This window comes from Cryptomeria japonica, chromosome 11 (assembly GCF_030272615.1).
Source record: "Cryptomeria japonica chromosome 11, Sugi_1.0, whole genome shotgun sequence".
Classification (NCBI taxonomy): domain Eukaryota; kingdom Viridiplantae; phylum Streptophyta; class Pinopsida; order Cupressales; family Cupressaceae; genus Cryptomeria; species Cryptomeria japonica.
The window spans coordinates 141,700,758-141,720,327 of NC_081415.1; the positions used below are offsets into that span (position 1 = coordinate 141,700,758).

Genomic DNA, 19,570 nt, shown 5'->3' on the forward strand with positions numbered 1-19,570 from the left:
GACTAAGAAAGATAGTGGAAAGTGCAAATGTGAAGGTTGATGAGAACCTTAGAAAAGAGATCAAAGCTTGTGGATATGATGATGGTCAACACATTGTTCTAGATCCTATTCAGATTGAAGAATTGAAGCAGAATGATCCGATAGAGATAGCTTATCCAAATCTTGCTACTACTGGTGGAGAGGTGCAAGGACTATGTTGATTGATGGGAATGTTATAAAGATCTATTGGAGAGAAGTTGTTTGCACTATTGTTTACACATTCAACCAAGTTCATATTAAAGGTGATACCAGTAAGACTCCTTGTGAGCTATGGTTTGGTCATGTTCCTATTATGAGATATTCATAATCTTTGGAAGCAAATGTTATATCAAGAGAGATGATGACATAGGAAAGTTTGATGTAAGAATTGATGAAGGAATTTTCTTGGGATATTCAACAAAGAGAAAAGCCTACTAGTGCTACAATAAGAGACTAAGAAAGATAGTGGAAAGTGCAAATGTGAAGATTGATGAGAACCTTAGAAAAGAGATCAAAGCTTGTGGATATGATGATGGTCAACACATTGTTCTAGATCCTATTCAGATTGAAGAAATGAAGTAGAATGATCTGATAGAGATAGCTTATCCAAATCTTGCTACTACTGGTGGAGAGGTGCAGGAACTTGAAAATCAGAATAATCAGAAGACTCTGAGGTATGTAAGATTAAATCATTCAGAAAATCAAATTATTGGAGATAAAAATAAAGGTATGATGACTAGAAGAAGTCTAACTATTGAAGAGGTATGTTTGATTTCTAAAATTGAACCTAAAGAGGTTGTTGGAGCTTGCAAAGATGTAAACTACATAAGGGCTATTGAAGAAGAATTGAATCAAATTGAAAAGAATAACACTTGGGAACGTGTGCCTAGACCTAAAGATAGGAATGTTATTGGTAATAAATTGGTATTCAGGAATAAATTGAATGAAGTTGTCATAAATAAAGCAATATTGGTATGCAAAGTATATTCACAGAAAGAAGGGATTTATTATGAGGAGACTTTTTCTCTGGTAGCCAGACTTAAAGATATTAGAGTATTGCTTGCATATGTTGCCTATAAATATTTCAAAGTGTATCAGATGGATGTCAAGTTAGCTTTTCTGAATGGTGATCTGGAGGAACAAATCTGCATTCAACAACCTGACGGATTTTCATTATCAAATTATGGAGACATGGTATGTAAACTAAATAAATCTCTTTATGGATTGAAATAAGCCCCTAGAGCCTAGTATGTTAGATTGGATAAGTACTTGCTCAAATTAGGATCCACTATTGATAGCAATCTATATTTTAAGATTGAGAATTATATCTTGATTGTTGAAGTCTTTGTTGATGATATTATCTTAGGAGGAGATGATGAATTGAGTATGAAGTTTGTCAGTGATATGTAGAAAGAATTTGAGATGTCTATGATAGGTGAATTGGAATTTTTCTTAGGTTTGCAGATTTCACAAATTGGAAAATGTATTTTTATATGTCAAATTAAATATGTGAAGGAATTGTTGAAGAAGTTTGGGTTAGATGACTCCAAAATAGTTGGAACTCCTATGGTTACTGGCTACAAATTGTCTAAATGATGAATCCCTAAAATTGAATCAGATTTTGTGCAGATTTTTGGTTGGTGGACTACTATATCTTACTCAGACTAGGCCTGACATTATTCTTGTTGTGTGCATGGTTGCTAGATATCAAGTTGATCCGAAAGAGAGTCATGTCAATGATGTAAAAAGGATATTCAAATACTTAAAGGGAACTATGGATTATTGTTTTTGCTGCCCAAAGAATGTTGATTTCATATTGTGTGCTTCCACTAATGTTGATTAGGCTGGTGATGTTGTTGACCAAAAGAGTACCTTCGGTGGTGCATCTTTTTTGGGGAAGAAATTGGTTTCATGGGATAGTAAGAAATAGAATTCAGTGTCCTTATCTACTACTGAAGCTGAGTACATTGTTACTTCTAGTATCTACACTCAAGTAGTTTGGATGAAGCAAATATTGAAGGATATTAGAGTTATCTATGATGATCCTACTGTCATATATTGTGATAACTCCAGTGCTATTAATTTTTCAAAGAATCTGGTGCAACATTCAAAGACTAAACATGTATCAATCAAATATCATTTGTTGAAAGAAAAGGTTACTAAAGAGGAAGTGAAGTTGGAGTATGTGTGTACAAAGGAATAAATTGATGATATTTTCACTAAGCCTTTTCTTGCAAATACATTTGTCTATTTGAGAGATGAGTTGGGGGTATCCACCCCTCCTTATGAGAACTAGAGGCATTGAGTTGCATCGATCCGGTGGACTTCACAGTCTTATTCTTTTTGTCTATATTGATGAGTTTATGTTGGTGCTCTACTGGAGTAGTCACTATGTTTAGGGGGAGAGAATCATTATTTTATTATCATAGAGGGGGAGTTTGGTTTTCTGTTTTGAATATCTTTGGCATTGCCGTCAAAGGGAGAGAGAAGCATGTGAAAAATTATTTTATCTGCTAGATCTTAGAAGGAGTTTATTGGAGTTGTTTTCTTTCTTTGCATTGAATGTTTTTCACATTCATATGTTACCATCAATGCCAAAGGGGGAGATTGTTGAACATTGCTACTGCAAGGATATGTTGTTGTCATTGATGTCAACATATTGCTGTGATTTATTGCTTTGGTGATTGCAGATTTGTGTATTAGGATTATGATTTGGTGTATGAATTATTTCTAGTGTCATTATATCTTTCTGTATTGGTTTTAGTGATCTAGGAAACTTAATTTATCATATCATATGATTTGGTTTGTAGTTTGTTTTTTTTATTAGTGCTTTGTAGAGTTCAATATTTCCTCCTATATATTCTAATGTGATCAGATCTTGAGCTGAGAATTTGGGAGATTGTTTGGAAAGGTCTTGTGTATATTCATTGCAGATGGTTCATGATTTGGTTCTCTACAGGCTATCTTTCTTTGTGATGGTTGTTGTTGTTTGAGTGTTCTTGAGTTTCAAATGTTGACAGATGAAGATTTGTTGGTTTTTCCTAATTGTTTCCTATTGGTTTTGATGACCCTAATTGATCATTGTGCAATTTGTTGGTGATTTTGTTAATCTGGTGATGTTCTACATGTTATGCGATATTCTTGGTGGTGTAGTGTGTTGCAGTTGATCTTGGTGAGATTTTCGATGGTGTTGCATGTTTGGAGATTTGAATTAGGTCCATTTCTATGTCATGTATATCATTATATTGGTCAAGTGGTTGGTCTTTCTATTATGTGATATAATTTTGTAATTGTGAGTTGAGGGTTTAGCCGACCTTGTTGTCAAGGTTGATGAATTGTATAAATAGATGATATAGTCATGTAATTTAGGTGTCGAGGTTGTTTTTACATTATCTGAGAGTTGTGTATGTGAGAACAAGGATTCATCTTTTGGTATGGTGTATTGATCTGAGATTGGTTTTGTAGAGAAGACAATTGTACTTAAATTAACAAATGCTATTATTGTAGTTCATTCATTTTGGATTATAGTCTGAACCTTGTTGTAAGTTAGTGAGACTTCCTTGAGGGTTGTAGCCTTATAGGTTATTATATTTTGAGCAAGTGAGCTCTCGGCAGTGTGCCTAAATGCTGGTGCATTCCCCATTATAATATTTATACATACTATTACATAGTATCATCTTATTGTGGGTAGGTTCCCACCATGGTTTTTATCTCAACCAGGTTTTACACATCAAAATCTTGGTGTTGTGTGTTGTGTTATCAATTTGCCTATCTTTTTTGTTGTTGCTATTTATCAGATTTGAATTTATGCTTAAGTTTGTAGATCCGGTGAAAACTGATTTACCCCCCCCCCCCCCCCCTCTCAGTTTTCTTTCATTGTTGTTGCCAATAGGCTTGACATGACATTAATAAAAATGGACAACCATTTTATGAGTATTAATAGTGGATAGTGTTAAGGATATATACAACACAGTGTTTGATAGTTCTAACAAAGGATAAAAGGATAAAGATATTATTACTAGGCTAGAGACATAAGATAGTGTATAAAAAAAAGTAGAAAATCCTTGTGATGATAATCCAAATCTTTGTTTTTTAAGTGGTAGAGATGCCTCAAGGTGCAATGAGATGAAATTCATGAAGAAAAATGGGAATAGTGAATGGTATTGACAAAGAATTATCATGGGATTTATTCCAAGATACTTCTATCAAGATATCATATCAAAGAATTAGAACATTGAACCTATGAAATATGATCGTGAGAATAGACTACATTGTGGGGTATCTAAAAAGGTCAAAAGGGTCATTTACCAAAGAGTTCAAATGCTTCAAACACATATGTCAATTCATGGATGGCATTGCCAATTGACAAGCATAGGGACAATCAATGTTAAACCCTGTGAGGACAATGAAGCATTAAGGACAATCATATAGATGAATTTTTGATAAGTGATAGTCTCATTTAAGCAAGAGCTGATTATTGAGATAGGTGTAATAATACAATCACAATTAGCACTATGGATAAAAAATTACACATAAACATTATAGATACACTTTTTCAAGACTTTAGAGATGATAGTCCAAACAATGAAAACATGTTAAATATTAATGAATGTGGTCTTGATGAGGGTTACATGGATTATTTCTATCAATAAAACTTATTTCATTCCCATCAAGGAGTATAAATTATCCCAAACTCTTCAAACCACATGAACTAAATGTTGAACACACAAATACATTGAGAAGGGGGGTTGAATCAGTGTATTCTTTAGCTATTCTAAAACCACTTATCAGATCTTAGAAAAAATTAACCTTATCATGCAGAAGAAAAAGAATATCAATAAAATAGTACACAACACCAGGATATACATGGAAAACCCAATATGGGAAAAAACATAGTGAGAAAATATAGCTTGGAGCTACTATCCAAATCTAACCTCACAAATGTATCAAGTAATTATAATTAATTTGAAGGCACCAACCTTCAGGAGACACCAATCCAAAGGAGAACCAACCCCTATAGTTTATTTCAGAATTAGGGACACCAATCCCTTTACAATTCACTAGATTTGAAGGTACCAACCTGTAAGAGATAAAAATCCCCTACACTAACATGCAAGACTACAACCTTGATGTAATTCAATAAATAAATATGAACCTACTATTGTTTTTCTTTTCTTCTTCAAAAATTTGGTTCGCTCACTTTTAACTTTGCAACTCTCTTTGTTCTTGGTCCAACATTTACCAACCTACTTACCTTTGCTAATTCACATTCTCTTTATGTATTCTGCATCCACCTCCATAAGGTTAGCTAGATCATAATTCATCTCAAATCAAACAAACATGGTTAGCATCGATTTTACACAACATGATCCATACAACTTTCTATGTTGTATTAGGATCATGCATTTAGTGAGCTTTCACTTTGTTCTTATCATCTCAGCATCATGAATCTACTCCATTCTATAATAGTCAAATTGCATTCAACAATTTGCAATCCACATTGATTTGCGCAAGTTCCCAGAAATGCGCCAAAAAGAATTCTTCAATATCTTTGAATCTCGATTGTTGATTTTCTTGATTTGACCAAAAAGACTTGGTCAATATTGCCACAATGGTGGTTCAACACTCCACATCACGTCAACCTTTTACCATAATATTACAACCTCCCCCTAGTGATCTATCTTCACAACTACAATTTTGTGCATAACATTTGTGTTTGCTCTCACGGTCTTATCACAATTTTATAGAAGACTTGGAAATAATTTTATGCTAACTTGCAAAACTACAATAGCATCTCTTATTTTCACTATATCACAAGTGACCTAGCTATCATGGGGTCCATGTTTGTGAAATTTTGACAACCCCCTTTTCTTTTATCCCTTTTCACTATTTAGTAGACTGGCTTTATGAAGACTTATGTTGGCTTGTTAATGTGTGATAATTTTCTTCTCCTTGAAGTATCATAAGTGACTTGGTAGTGGTGGGGTCCACACTAACTCTTATCATGGTATCACATGTTGGATGGGGACCACTTATTCTGTTCTTGTGAAATAGCAATATCCATTTCTCTTGTTGCGGTTGCACAACAACCTTTTTCAACATAATATGTTGACCTATGAAAACTCTTTCTTCTTTGCCTTTACTATGGCGATAAACATAGTGTGCTATGGTCCATGCTTATCCAGCTTGCTCAACTTTGCCAACTTGATCTTCATGTGAGACACACATCATCTTGCATCTCTATCTAATGGATGCTGGCATCATTGGCAATCAGAAGCCAACAATCTCACAACTCAATGCCAACACTAAAAGCATACTAATAAGTTAATCATAGCTTGAAATCATGTAATTGAGCAATTTGATGATTTGTATGAGAGCATCCAAGGAAGTAGTTTGAAGAGTCAACAAAGGTATAGATAAGGAAGACAAGGTAAACATTCCCCGTGTTTAGTGTCACCAATCAACATTTTCAACATTCAAACACAAGGATAATTTTTTTACAACACTTAAAGATGATTCAGAAGGTCATATAAATGCAAGAATGTGTATTTTTATCATTTATATCTAATGATAATAACTTGTAGCCTTGTAGGAGATGGTACTAGGAAAAAAGAAACACCTAAATCTAATTTATTGTTAGATCTAGAATTTGTGAAACACCGTGTAGCTTAAAGAGTTATTTTTCTCTCAAAATAATTCTTGTATGTAATGTCCCACTATTGAAATAGGATTTAATAATTAATGATAATCATAAAATTAAAATATAAAAAAGTTATTTTTTTATAATTCAAATTTAATTAGGTTTAGTTAAGCATCAAAACATGTGAAATGAAGACTTATGTCACTCTCATTAATGAGATATAAAAGGGAGAAGATTTTATTTAAAAGGGGGGATGGAGGAAATAAGAATGGATGGAGCATTGGAATCAAATAAGGATTAATAGAACAAGAAATGAACATGGAGAAAATAAGAAAGTGACTCTTTCAAAAGGTAGAAATGATGATGGGTTGTAACTCTTTCAAAAGAATGGTAATTGTTAAAGGTGGTGACTCTTCTAAAGGCTATAAATGATCAAGGTTGTACTCTTTCAAAGGGTGGTAATTGTTAAAGTTTGTGACTCTCTCAAATGGCATAAACCATGAATAGTTGTACCCTTTCAAAGGGTGGTAATTGTCAAAGGTTGTGACCTTTGAAAAGGATACACATAATGAACACAGATTATTCTCCCTCACATTGGAAGATATAAAGGGGAGAAGGTTTCAATTTCGGAAGAAATCTAAGGGAGATCCATTCGAAAAATAATTTATTATTCTCAAAAGGTAGAAATGGAGGGTGATGAATCAATTCATATGAATGGTGGTGACACTTTCACCAATTAAAAATAATGGGAGAAATCATTCCAATTATTCAAGGTTCACTTATCAATCATCACTTGTGAATCCACGAAAACAATTGTCAAATACCAAACATAATTAAATAATCAATCAACAAATCCTTCTACCAAATTTGTATTTATCCAATCATCATTAATCAATATATCAAACTACCATCCTTTGAATCATCACTTGTCGATACGTTAAAGCATACAACCAATCAAATATCAATCATTGAACAACAATCTATCAAACAAGAGAAATTGAATGACCAAGAAAGAGATAGGAAAATAAATAATCAAATCTGACTAAGAGCATAAGTAAATATCAAATAGAAAATAATATATTAAAGGTAATTTTAATGAGTAAAGTTAAATTATAGGAATGCATATATGTGTTCATGCTATAGTAATATACAAAGCTATTATTGAATTTTGTGAGTAATCTAAATGTTTCTTTCAATTATATGTAATAATGGATTTGTTTAATAACCCATTTTTAATTTAGAGAAATGGATTGTGAATAGGAAAGATGGCTAACCTTCCAAGTACACAAGACCCAAGTATGCCAATCTGAGATGAATTTTATGCTCATGGGTGAAGGAGCTTATATTTCCTTTCATTTTAAAGTCCCATCAAGTATGCTACCCCAGGATGGTTTGGGTGACCTAAGTTCCCATGCATTCTCTTGGGCTTGAAAAAGGAGGGAGGCCCACCTCCATGGTGAACTCAAGGATGGAAGGTAGGGCCACCATCCTTTCTCTTTCATTACAAGAGTGACAAACCTTGAGAGTGTGGTTTGCATACATTTGATAAAATTCCGCATAAGGTTATTATAGAAATATACATTGGAATAGCTAATACCTTAAGTAGGTCTTAAAATGAGAATGTTATATAATTTATGATGTATACTATTGATTAGTCAAAATAAATGTGTTATAAATTAGGATTTTAGGATACTAATCACTATAACAAAGATATAAATTAAATAGGATGAGAATCATATAACTACAAGTGTATGCATTATAGAAGGTATACATGGGGAGTGTAAGAATTGGTTATGAAGGTACCCACCCAAGCTCTAGAGGCATAATGAAAAGAATAATAACAAGATAGAGATAATGTGACAAGAATAAATTGTATTCATCAGTGATGAAATACAATTGGATCAACTAGATTTTCCATTAATGATTATTACATAGGAGACCCCTTGGTTATATAGCCAAGGTGAGAACATAAGAGTGCATATGATTATGACAAGTGTCATAATATAATGACATGAGACAAAAAGTGACAACCTATTATATAAACTTAAGTGGAAAAGTGATAACATGATAATGCCACTAAAGGTGGATCACCCACCAATGGTGGAAAAGTGTAACCATGAAAGGTGGATATGATAGTGTGATAAAGGCACTAAAGGTAGAGAAACACCATAAAGTAGAAATTATAACATGATAATGCCACATAAAGTGGAAATGTTCAAGAAACTCCTATGTGGTTTCCTAAGTAAGCTTGAGTGATGTGTAATTAGGACCTAGGTAAGAAATAAACAAGGTAATATGCTTTAGTTACACAAACATCCCCCCTTAAGTGCAATTTAGGGAGAATGTAAACAAAATCCAATAATGTAAGATGGGTCGAGACTAGTAGCCCATGTTAGGTACCCATGTACAAATGGAATAAAATCTCTCACAAATAGAGAAAAGGAGAAAACCTAGTGGGACAAAAGTCCTCTCTAAAACATAGATGAAAACACACAATTCCCTCACTGATGTATGAGAAGAAAAAAACCTCATGTGAGGAAAACGTTTCCCCAATAGAGAAGAAGATAGAACATGAAGCCCCCCTCAATGTAGAATCTCATACAAATATGGATTAGTGAGGTTGAACAATATTCCTTCCCATTAAGAAGAAATACAACCACTGTTGCACCAACAATGTCAAAGTGTGACAAAACTAGGCACTATTGTTAATGGAGGATGATCGATGAATCACTCACTATAGCATGATGAAGATCATAAATGAAGACAACTAGTATGAGAATCAACTAGATACTCAAACTACATACATTCTCAACTAGAGACATGTATCAAGTCTCACAATATAATTCCTAATATGTGGAGTACAAGAGGATTAATTCAAATACATCATTAACTGACAAAGTAAATAGAAGGGTGGCACTTTATATTAGTGCAAGAAAAACATAGCTCATACAAGAGATTACAACATGACATGATGATGCAAATATGGAAATTGAATTATGATGCTACCAAGGATATGCTACAAATGATCACAAAAGATACCTCCAATTGGAATGATGACAAAGAAAAAAAGGATAACCCCTAGTTGCCAATTGGATAATAGATCAATGCAACAGGTGTGATTGGTAGGAAAAAAAAGATTTGTTCCCAATTTTGCTTGATAATGAAAAAATTAATTTTTTAAAAAAACCTCAATTAAAAGTTCAATTAAAACATTTATTAAAAAACCATTCAATGAAAAAACCTTAATAAAATTAATAAAGAAAAATTGACCGTTTTTTAGTTTTTGTAAAAAAAACTTTATTTAAAAAACAAAGAAAAAACACACATTATTTTTATTAAAAAAATTTGTTAAATGATAAAGAATTTTATTTTTATTTTGATGAAAAGCCTTATTAATAACTTATGAAGAAATTTTAATTTAATACTAAAAATTAATAAAATAATTATTTAAAAACCTTTTTTTTTCAATTTTTTAAATTTAAAGAACATTTTAAAAAAATAGCACCTATGTGGTAGGACTACATAACCTACCACAATAGGTCCATAGGCTTGACACACAAGTTTTGTGGTCCTTGTGGATTGTAGTGCCAAATAGGGCCTGCGTACCCACATGTATGCAAGTACCTTTTAGGTACACTACAATATGCATTGGTTCCACAAAAACTTGCAACTTTTTTTTCTTTTTTTCTTTTTAAAAAAAATAAAACCTAATACAAAAATCCAAACATAAAATTGTGGCTTTTTGGTTTTATATATAAGTGATTTTAATAAATTAAATACAAAATACGATTTTAATAAAGAATGCAGAAAATTTCACTTTTTATTTTTATGTTTTAAATTGTACCTACAATGTTTGTAAGGCAATAATGGCAACCAGGGAGAGCATTTTTCTCCAACTTTGGGTGCCCTACGACTATTTGGATGATGTGATAGGTGATCCTTTTGTTTTTGTGTTTTTTGAGTGAAATAGCGATATCAGATTTGGCTTAAAGTGCTTTAAAATTGTAAATCACACTTGAGTCTAACAACCACCCTCCACCTTCAAATAGTTGTAGATTTGGCCTTTGATGTAAGAATTGGATGAAACAAAGGGCTATTCTCACTTTCTCAAATATCTTGAATCCAATATTATCCTCAAATATGATCTAACAAGCTCTAATTTAGAATTGTGAGATAAATTCATGAAATACAAAACCCCAAATTACAACAAAATTCTCTTAAATGGAAAACCAATGGCACTCTAAAAAGCACTCACACCATGTAAGAATTTTCTATGAAGGTAGCCACCCAAGATCTAGAGGTCTAATGGAAAGCACAATAACAAGAGAGAGATAATGTGACAAGAATAAACTATATTATCATCAATGATACAATACAAATGGATCAACTAGATTTTCAAAGAATGATTATTACATAGGATATCCCTTGGTTATATATAGCCAAGGTGAAAACATAGGAGTGCATAAGATTATGACAATTCACATGAGACTGAATGTGACAACCTATGATCCCACCTAAAGTGGAAAAGTGATCACCTAATAAAACCAATATAGGTGGATCGCCCAACAAAGGTCAAAAAGTGCAACCACAAATTTTGGGTACGATAGTATGGTAAAGGCACAAAAAGTGGACACAACATATAAAATGAAAATTAGAACATGATAATGCCACCTAAAATGGAAATGCTTCAACAACTTCTATGTGGTTCCCTAAGTAAGCTTAAGTGACGTGTAACTAGTACCTATGTGAGAAATAACCCTGGTAATATGCCTTAATTAGATTAAAACTTTGAATTTTTTAGAAAACTTAGTTTGAAGATGAGAAATATCATTGGCCATTGCATTCATTGATGACTAAATCTTTTTCAAATCATTCGAGGGAAGAGAGTTCTCTTAGAATTGTGTTGAATGCTATCATTGATGTCAAACCTTGTGATTCGGTTAGGATCGGATGTAGCATATTGAGCAACAGTGGAAGAAAGGTATGTATCTGATGATGAGCAATAGTGGAAGATAGGTATGTAATATTGAGAAGTGAAGTATGCATGGATTACTAGAGTTTTTTTCAAAAGATTCTTTGCTCCAGAATCTACTATTTTTCTAGTCATGGTTTATTTTTTCCTTTGGTATCATGTGTTAGTATTAATTGTGATAGTTGAATTTCTATTCATATGTTTATATTGCAACATAATGTATGAATCATATGCTCCAAAATCTATGGCATTTGTATCTTGAAGATGGAAGTCATTATGCTTGGAACTTGTGTCTATGAGTCAGACAAACCTTTATTTTGGTAATTGAAGCCTCTGTTCTAGTAATTAAAGTGAAAGCATGTAGAATATCTATGAAGACTGACTTGGTTATTGGGTTTTGGTTAAGGCATATTTGAGTAGTGTATTGATTTGAGCAATGCATTATTTTTATAAACCTTTTTTTCTTTCCCAACATGTTATCTTGGTGTATGTGCTTACCGATATGTGTGTGTGTGTGTGTGCGCACACGCGTGTGTGTGCATGTGTATGTGTGTGTGTGTGTGTGTGTGTGTGTGTGTGTGTGTGTGTGTGTGTGTGTGTGTGTGTGGGTGTGTGCGCGCGTGCATGTGTGTGTGTGGATGTGTGTATGAATTGTGTGTGGTATGTGTATAGGAGAAGATAGAAAAAGTATGTGAGTAGCATAAGTGTGATGTTTGTAAGACCAAAGGTGTGTAAGTGTGGAAGCTAAGAGTGTAGTTACAATGTTGTAGTAATCCCTTGCCGGATATGCTATAAGTTATTGTTTTTCTACCTAAGCTTATCTCGGAATGGACTTCATGCATTTGGAGATGTAATGTTTCTCAGTTCACTTATTTCTATTAAATTGAGCATTCCAGTAGTAAGCCATGTTGTTATCAGGCAGTGAGTCAACCGATAGCGATCCACCCCTTTTGTAAACACCATATAACTAGTTATACGATCTTGAGAGTTAACCCTCTACATGGTTTTTCCCATTTGGGTTTTCCACATGATTATGTTTTCCATTTATTCTGCATTTGTTGATTCATGTTGATGAGATTAATTGCTAAGGTTAAAATCAGTGAAAAGTTTTTAATTGTTGGTGGAATACTGATTAACCTCCCCTCTCAGTATTTTGAACCATTCAACCATTCAAAAAATTCCCCAAATTCTCATTAGCATTGTTCATAATATTCATATTCAAGACTCTAAGCCTAACATTAATCTAATTGATGTCATCAAAGAACCACTTAGCAAGTCTAAATTTCTGAATAGTACCATCCCAAACTAAATGAAGAACATCACTAGCCTTCTCCCTATTAGAAAATAAAGAAAATAAAGCTCCTTAGGGATACCAAAATTGCACAGTCCCCTACAACTTAGGCACATGAATTGGGGTTTATTTATTATCATTCAAACCACCAATGGACCCTTGCCCTTTTTTCAATTCATCAAAATGGGAAGACTCAACTGTCTACTCATCCATTTTGGATTTACCTTTAGAAATATATCATTGGTGGATCTCCCCAATTTTAACCTTATTCACCTCATCTATAGTAGAGGAGATACTATTGGTATCCTTGTCCTCACTTGTGTATGAACCCTCGATCTAGGAAGAATGAGGCCACACCCTTTTATTAGGGGAGATCTTCTACTTACCCTTACCAAGCTTAGGAGCAGGCAAGACACCATACACATTGAAGAACCCTCCTTAGTCTCCATTTCTTCATCAACATAATCCTCATCTTTAGTATCTTCAGCTCTATGTCCTCCATCTTAGTCGGCATATGAGAGTAATGGGTATGCATAGGGACCTAAAAAACACTTGTTTAGTTTTTTTGACACAGTCTTGGTGATATTATGGGTGGAGTCTTTCACATACTCCATGATTAATAAAATGAACCCCTTATGAAAATTGGGAAATTTGGAATTCTTCTTATGATCAATAATCTCCTTCTCAAGGGAATCCAATAGAAAAAATAGAAAGGAAAATAGTAACTTGTGCGTGAAATGATTCAGAATAGTAAAATAGAACTTGTAGATGGAGGTAAAATTACCATTGAGAGTGATATAATGCATGCCAACCTCCACAACATCAGCCCAGACTGGTTTGATGGATAATCTATCATAGCCCCAAATGTCTACTTAACTAGTCTATCCTTCTTGCCTTTCGAAAATTGGGTGATGATAACCTCTACACCTTTCGTATCATTGAACACTTTAACCCTGTCCATTAAAAGCCCAATGATATGAGAGATTAAGTCCTTTGAAATTGTTAATTCCTTACCGAAAACCTTGACGAATCAATTGTTCTAGGCTTAGACAAATTTCTTGGACACCACAAGATCATAGCTATGAAACCACTTAATATAATTCCCCATCCTACCCCTTTTGATAACCTTCTAAGCCTCAATGTTCTTCTTGAATCCCTCAAATGGCGTTGGCTCCATTCAATTCTTGTCACCACTCATCTTCCAACACCACTATCAAACAAATTTGGCCCCAATTTTAATTTGTTTAAATCAACACATTAAGAATTTAAATATTTAATGTAAGTTATTAAGTCTAATCAAAATAGGGTGTGACATGTTTGCTATTGTAGGTAAAGGTTGTTACTATTTTCAACACCTAAGAACATATATTTAGTTGTATTTTTCCATTTGTGTTCTTTGCATGAATTCTAGGAATGTATTATTGAAATCAGTATGTATAAGTCACTTGATTTCATGTAGAAGTTGCGATGATTGTTTTGGTTATGATAACAATCAATTATCATGTAATGATTACTTTAATATTTTTTGAAGAAGTAATGGAAGTTCAAGTTGCTTTTAGTGTATTGGTCATGTTTCAGGATTGGTTTTCTAGTGAGATTGTTTGATAGCCTAGATGTGTGTATTGGTTGTTGTATTAGTTTATTTCAGTCTATTTTAGATACTGTAATGACTATAATATTAATAATTTAGATGCCTATTTTTTTATAAATTAATATATTTTTATTTACATATAATCTAACTGAATTCAATACAATTTCAGTATTTACTAGATAATTTATTTTAATATTTTTTACGAATAAAATGAGATTTAAAAAAAAAATCATTTCATATATAACATTACTTTCAGAAATCACTCATTAGCATATTACAAATGATGACCAAGAGGATATGGATAATAGATGGGAATACACAATAGAAAATACAAAGGAGGACTGTTAGACACCTATTATGCAAATATTGATGATTTACATGCTAGTGTGCATAAAAATGAGGAGACAAAATAATGTCTATGGGATGCACAAGTTGCAAAGATAAATGGACCAAAATGTTTGACATAGTGAAATTATATCAAAACAGACTTGTCAAAGTGGAAAAGCCCACGAACAATCTTATTAAGATCGCGAATGAGATAATGAGAAGGGTAGTCATATGGGTCATTACGTTTCAATCTAATCATAAAAAAATAAAAATTGTAGGACGAGGATGAAGATGTACAGGTTTCTAAGAAGACGAAGGACTAATTGGAATGATACAATTGTGATTCCTTTCTCAGATTCTCTAATTATTGATATTGGTGTTTTGTTTTGATTCTATTTTTTAAGTTGTTTTTAAATTCTTTTAATTTATTTTTCCTATGTTTTTCTTGTTCAGAAGAGGTCAGACAAAGACATATATCTGCTCTTTTGTCTTGCTGTTTATATGAAACTTTGTTTAATATGGGGGACTGGGCCATTTCCTTAATTACTTAACAAAAAAACGAGAACGACCGTCATAGCTTTCCGATTGACTAAAATCAATATAATACGGAGCTGAACAGATTCATTTTCTTCAAGTTTTTTTCTTGACTCGATAGTAATTTTCAAGTATCGATACCTATTACTAATTAAAAATTTTCATACACTTAGTTTGAGTTAGAAACAGTTTTAAGTATGATTATAGAAACACTCTAAAACCCGATTATGGACTTTGGAAACATCATGTCGACAAGCATGGAAAGCCCAAGTATATTGAAATAATAAAGTTTGCTCGACCCAAACTGAACGAGGAAAGGGTGTTGAAGTTTTGTTCAAAAAAATGGATATTATAAGAGTAGAGAAGATATTCAGACCTTCTTGAGCTTTGCCTTTACATACTTCGTGAATAGCACCAAGTTCAACAAGATGCGTCCCCTGTTAGGAATGTGCTTTATTCTGTTTATTTTTCTGTTCCCATGTACCTGCACAACTAGTGATGAGCAAAGTCTTATAGACTTCAAAAAGTCCATCACTTTGGATCCTCTAAATTCCATTGCCAATTGGGTCACTACTACTCACTTCTGCAATTGGACAGGAGTTACATGTGATTCAACAGGAAATAGGGTACAATTGCTTGAGCTCGCAAATATGAAGCTAGAAGGTTCTATTGCCCCTTCAATTGGTAATCTTTCATTCCTCACAAAACTTGTTCTCTTCAACAACAGTTTTGTAGGACCAATTCCGCCGGAAACAGGGCGACTTCAAGTCCTAAAGGTTCTCTATCTTTCACTCAACCTATTAAATGGATCCATTCCAAAGAATTTAACTTCCTGCAAGGAGTTACAAAAATTGTTATTGGGTGACAACCAATTTACTGGAGCGATTCCTGCAGAATTGAGTTTGCTTACAAATCTCCGAGTCCTTAAGATCGGCTCCAACAATTTTTCTGGTAACATCCCTCCTTCCTTAGGAAATCTATCTTATCTAGAAACACTACAAATGGGAGATACTTACGTTGAAGGTCACATTCCACCTGAATTGGGAATGCTATCTAGCTTGATCTCCTTTGTTCTGTTTGAGAACCGCTTATCTGGCCCTATTCCCTCATCAATCTCAAATAGTTCAGGCTTAGAAGAAATAGCACTTTATAGCAACAGCTTAACGGGTACTATCCCACCAAAATTGGGCAAGCTTTCTCGCCTTACAGTTCTATATCTTTGGGACAACCAGTTGAGAGGTACCATCCCAGCCACAATTGCCAATTGTACACAACTGCTAGACCTCGATTTGGACTTAAATCATCTCAGTGGAGCAGTACCATTGGAGTTGAGCAGGCTTTCAGATCTTCAATTCCTCAGCCTTTCATCTAATCAACTCGTCAGCGGTAGCACTATCACCATCCCCATTCTTACTGCCCTGCAGAATTGCACCAGACTCAACAAACTATGGATTGATGACAATCAATTGACTGGATACTTGCCAGAGGAGCTCGCTACGAATCTCTCCCTGTTGGTGCTAAATGGTAATAAGATAACAGGAAGTATACCTTCCCTTATTGCTAACTTAACCAATTTGGGAGACCTTTATTTGTCTTATAATCTCCTTACAGGCCGCATCCCATCCTCTCTGAGAAGCCTTGGTAAGTTGCAAAGACTTTTGCTCGACAACAACAAGCTAGAAGGAAATATACCCAGTGAGATAGGTGAAATAAAAAGTCTTGGGGAGCTATCATTGAGTCATAATATGTTTTCTGGTGAGATCCCTAATACAATTGGTCGCCTTCTGGAGTTAACACATCTTGTGCTTAACCACAACCAACTATCGGGTAAAGTACCTTCAAGTTTGGGAAAATGTTACAAATTGCAATTGCTTGATCTCTCCAACAATCAGTTCAGAGGACGTATCCCCCATGAAGTCGCCAGTCTTCCTAATTTACAGTTTTATTTCAATCTGTCCAGAAATTCCTTCCACGGATCCCTGCCTCTGGAAATTGGAAAGATGATTCATGTTCAAGCTATCGATGTTTCAGCTAACAGGTTGCAAGGTCAAATTCCAGCCACTCTGGGAAGCTGCGAACAACTTGAATATCTGCAGCTTTCTTCAAATGAATTGCAAGGCCCAATACCAAATTCTCTGAGTGGATTAAAAGGTCTGGTAAGTATGGATCTCTCTTCCAACAGCCTTTCAGGTTTAATCCCTGTGTCTCTAAAGTCGTTGAATGTGCTTCAGTATTTGAATTTGTCTTTCAATAACTTGAGTGGAGAGGTCCCAAATGAAGGCGTGTTTAAAAATTTCACAGCTGCATCATTTATGGGAAATATGTTTTTGTGTGGAGAATGGATGCAATTACCTGCATGCGCGGTTGGCAATATTCAGTCTAAATACCACGAGAACAGAATTAGAATATTAGGACCAATGGCTGGAACCATTACCTTCCTATTCTTTTGTTTATTGATTTTGGGACTAATTTACAGGAGGCGCAAGATCAAGTCTGATGTTCCAAGTGACATCGTGCCTCTCAAACTCATGGATGATAGTGGGATATCCTATCATGAAATCATTAATGCCACAGATGGATTTAACCAAAAAAACTATTTAGGGACTGGTAGCTCTGGCTCAGTGTACAAAGGTATTATGGGTGATGGTAGAGAGGCTGCTTTCAAGCTTCTAAATTTGCAAAATGAGGAAGCTGGCAAGAGCTTCTCCAGGGAATGCAAAGTGTTGGCGGAAGTCAGGCACAGAAATCTGGTAAAAATTATATCCTTCTGTTTAGAATTTGGACGCAAAATATTGGTTCTAGAGTTCATGTCCAGAGGAAATCTGGAGACATTTTTGCATTCCAATGGTAACACAGTGAGCTTTATTGAAATATTGAACATAGCAATCGATGTTATCCATGGATTAGAATATCTACATCATGACTCTTTTCAACAAGTTATACATTGTGATATAAAACCAAGCAACATTCTTATGGACGAAAACATGACAGCACATATAGCAGATTTTGGCATTGCCCGGATAATTTGTGGGTCGGACACCATTAACTCAGGATTTGCTTCCTCTCTAACTCTGAAAGGATCCGTGGGCTACATTGCACCAGGTACAGGTTAGAGTTGTGCAATTATCTTCTCCTTTCAATATATTTTGTCATCTCCAAATTACTTCTAGTGTACAATAAATTTATTCTTTTGCTTTTGTAATGCAGAGTATGGCGTTGGTGGCAAGGTATCCACGAAGGGTGATATTTACAGTTATGGTATTATGCTGTTGGAAATGGTAACAGGAAAGAGTCCAACCAACCATATGTTTGTAGAAGGATTGAACCTCCACAAATGGGTAAGTTTACATTTTGATGACAAATTGGGGGAGATTATTAACATGAGAATGATGAAGGATGGAGGAGAATTTAAAATAAATCAGTGGCTCATTCCCTTCTTACGTACTGCATTGGAATGTTCAAAAGAGTCCCCCAATGAAAGACCCACGGCTAGAGAGGTTGCACGAATACTGGAAAGTATTAGGCGAACTCACTTTGAAGTTTTGAATTCATAGAATGTCGTGTTGCAGAAGAAGTTTTATATTTTGTAATAAAGTTATCTTAGTAATTTGATAATGTTAAAATTGAAATGTTTAGTTGTTATTATGTTATTTAAGTTGGTTGTAATATAGTCATTTTAGTGATTTAGTTATGTTAAAAATTAAAATGTTATGTTCATTGTGTTGTAAGAAAATCACTTTGTGATTTGATGGTGTTAAAATATTTATTTATTATTTTTTTTAGTTGTGAGAAAGTTTGGGTAATTATGTTTTAAAAGAGTTTTATAATTGTCATATTTGATATATGAATTGTCATTCATAATAATTTAATATTGTTAATGTTGTTAAATATTATTTATTTGTGTTATTATGATTTAATATTTTTTTAAATCTTACTAGCTTAAAACATAATATACAATATGAAATAAAAAAAAGGTGGTTGAATTATAGAAAAAAAGTAATTTACAAATGATTAGCTGAAATAGAACATTTGATATGATATTTGAAAACTTTGAAATCTAGAAATCCACTTTTTGTTCACTTTAAGACCTAACAAAAGTGAGCCTCATAATGGACTCTAAATAAGTAAATAAAAATTCAAACTATTCCTAAAAAGTACACACAAATTCTTTAGTCATTCTTACGACAATATGTGTTT

The 19,570-nt window shown here is 33.7% G+C and overlaps 1 protein-coding gene across 1 annotated transcript; it reads left to right on the forward strand.

Annotated features, from left to right (window-relative positions):
• The first annotated feature begins 11,507 nt into the window (after positions 1–11,507).
• On the forward strand, positions 11,508–18,927 carry LOC131047161 (LRR receptor-like serine/threonine-protein kinase EFR). The gene is made up of 4 exons (XM_059214452.1): positions 11,508–11,639; positions 15,971–16,013; positions 16,691–18,481; positions 18,581–18,927. Exons 1-4 carry the CDS (start codon positions 11,508–11,510, stop codon positions 18,925–18,927), a joined length of 2,313 nt encoding a protein of 770 aa, XP_059070435.1.
• Positions 18,928–19,570: the final 643 nt, after the last annotated feature.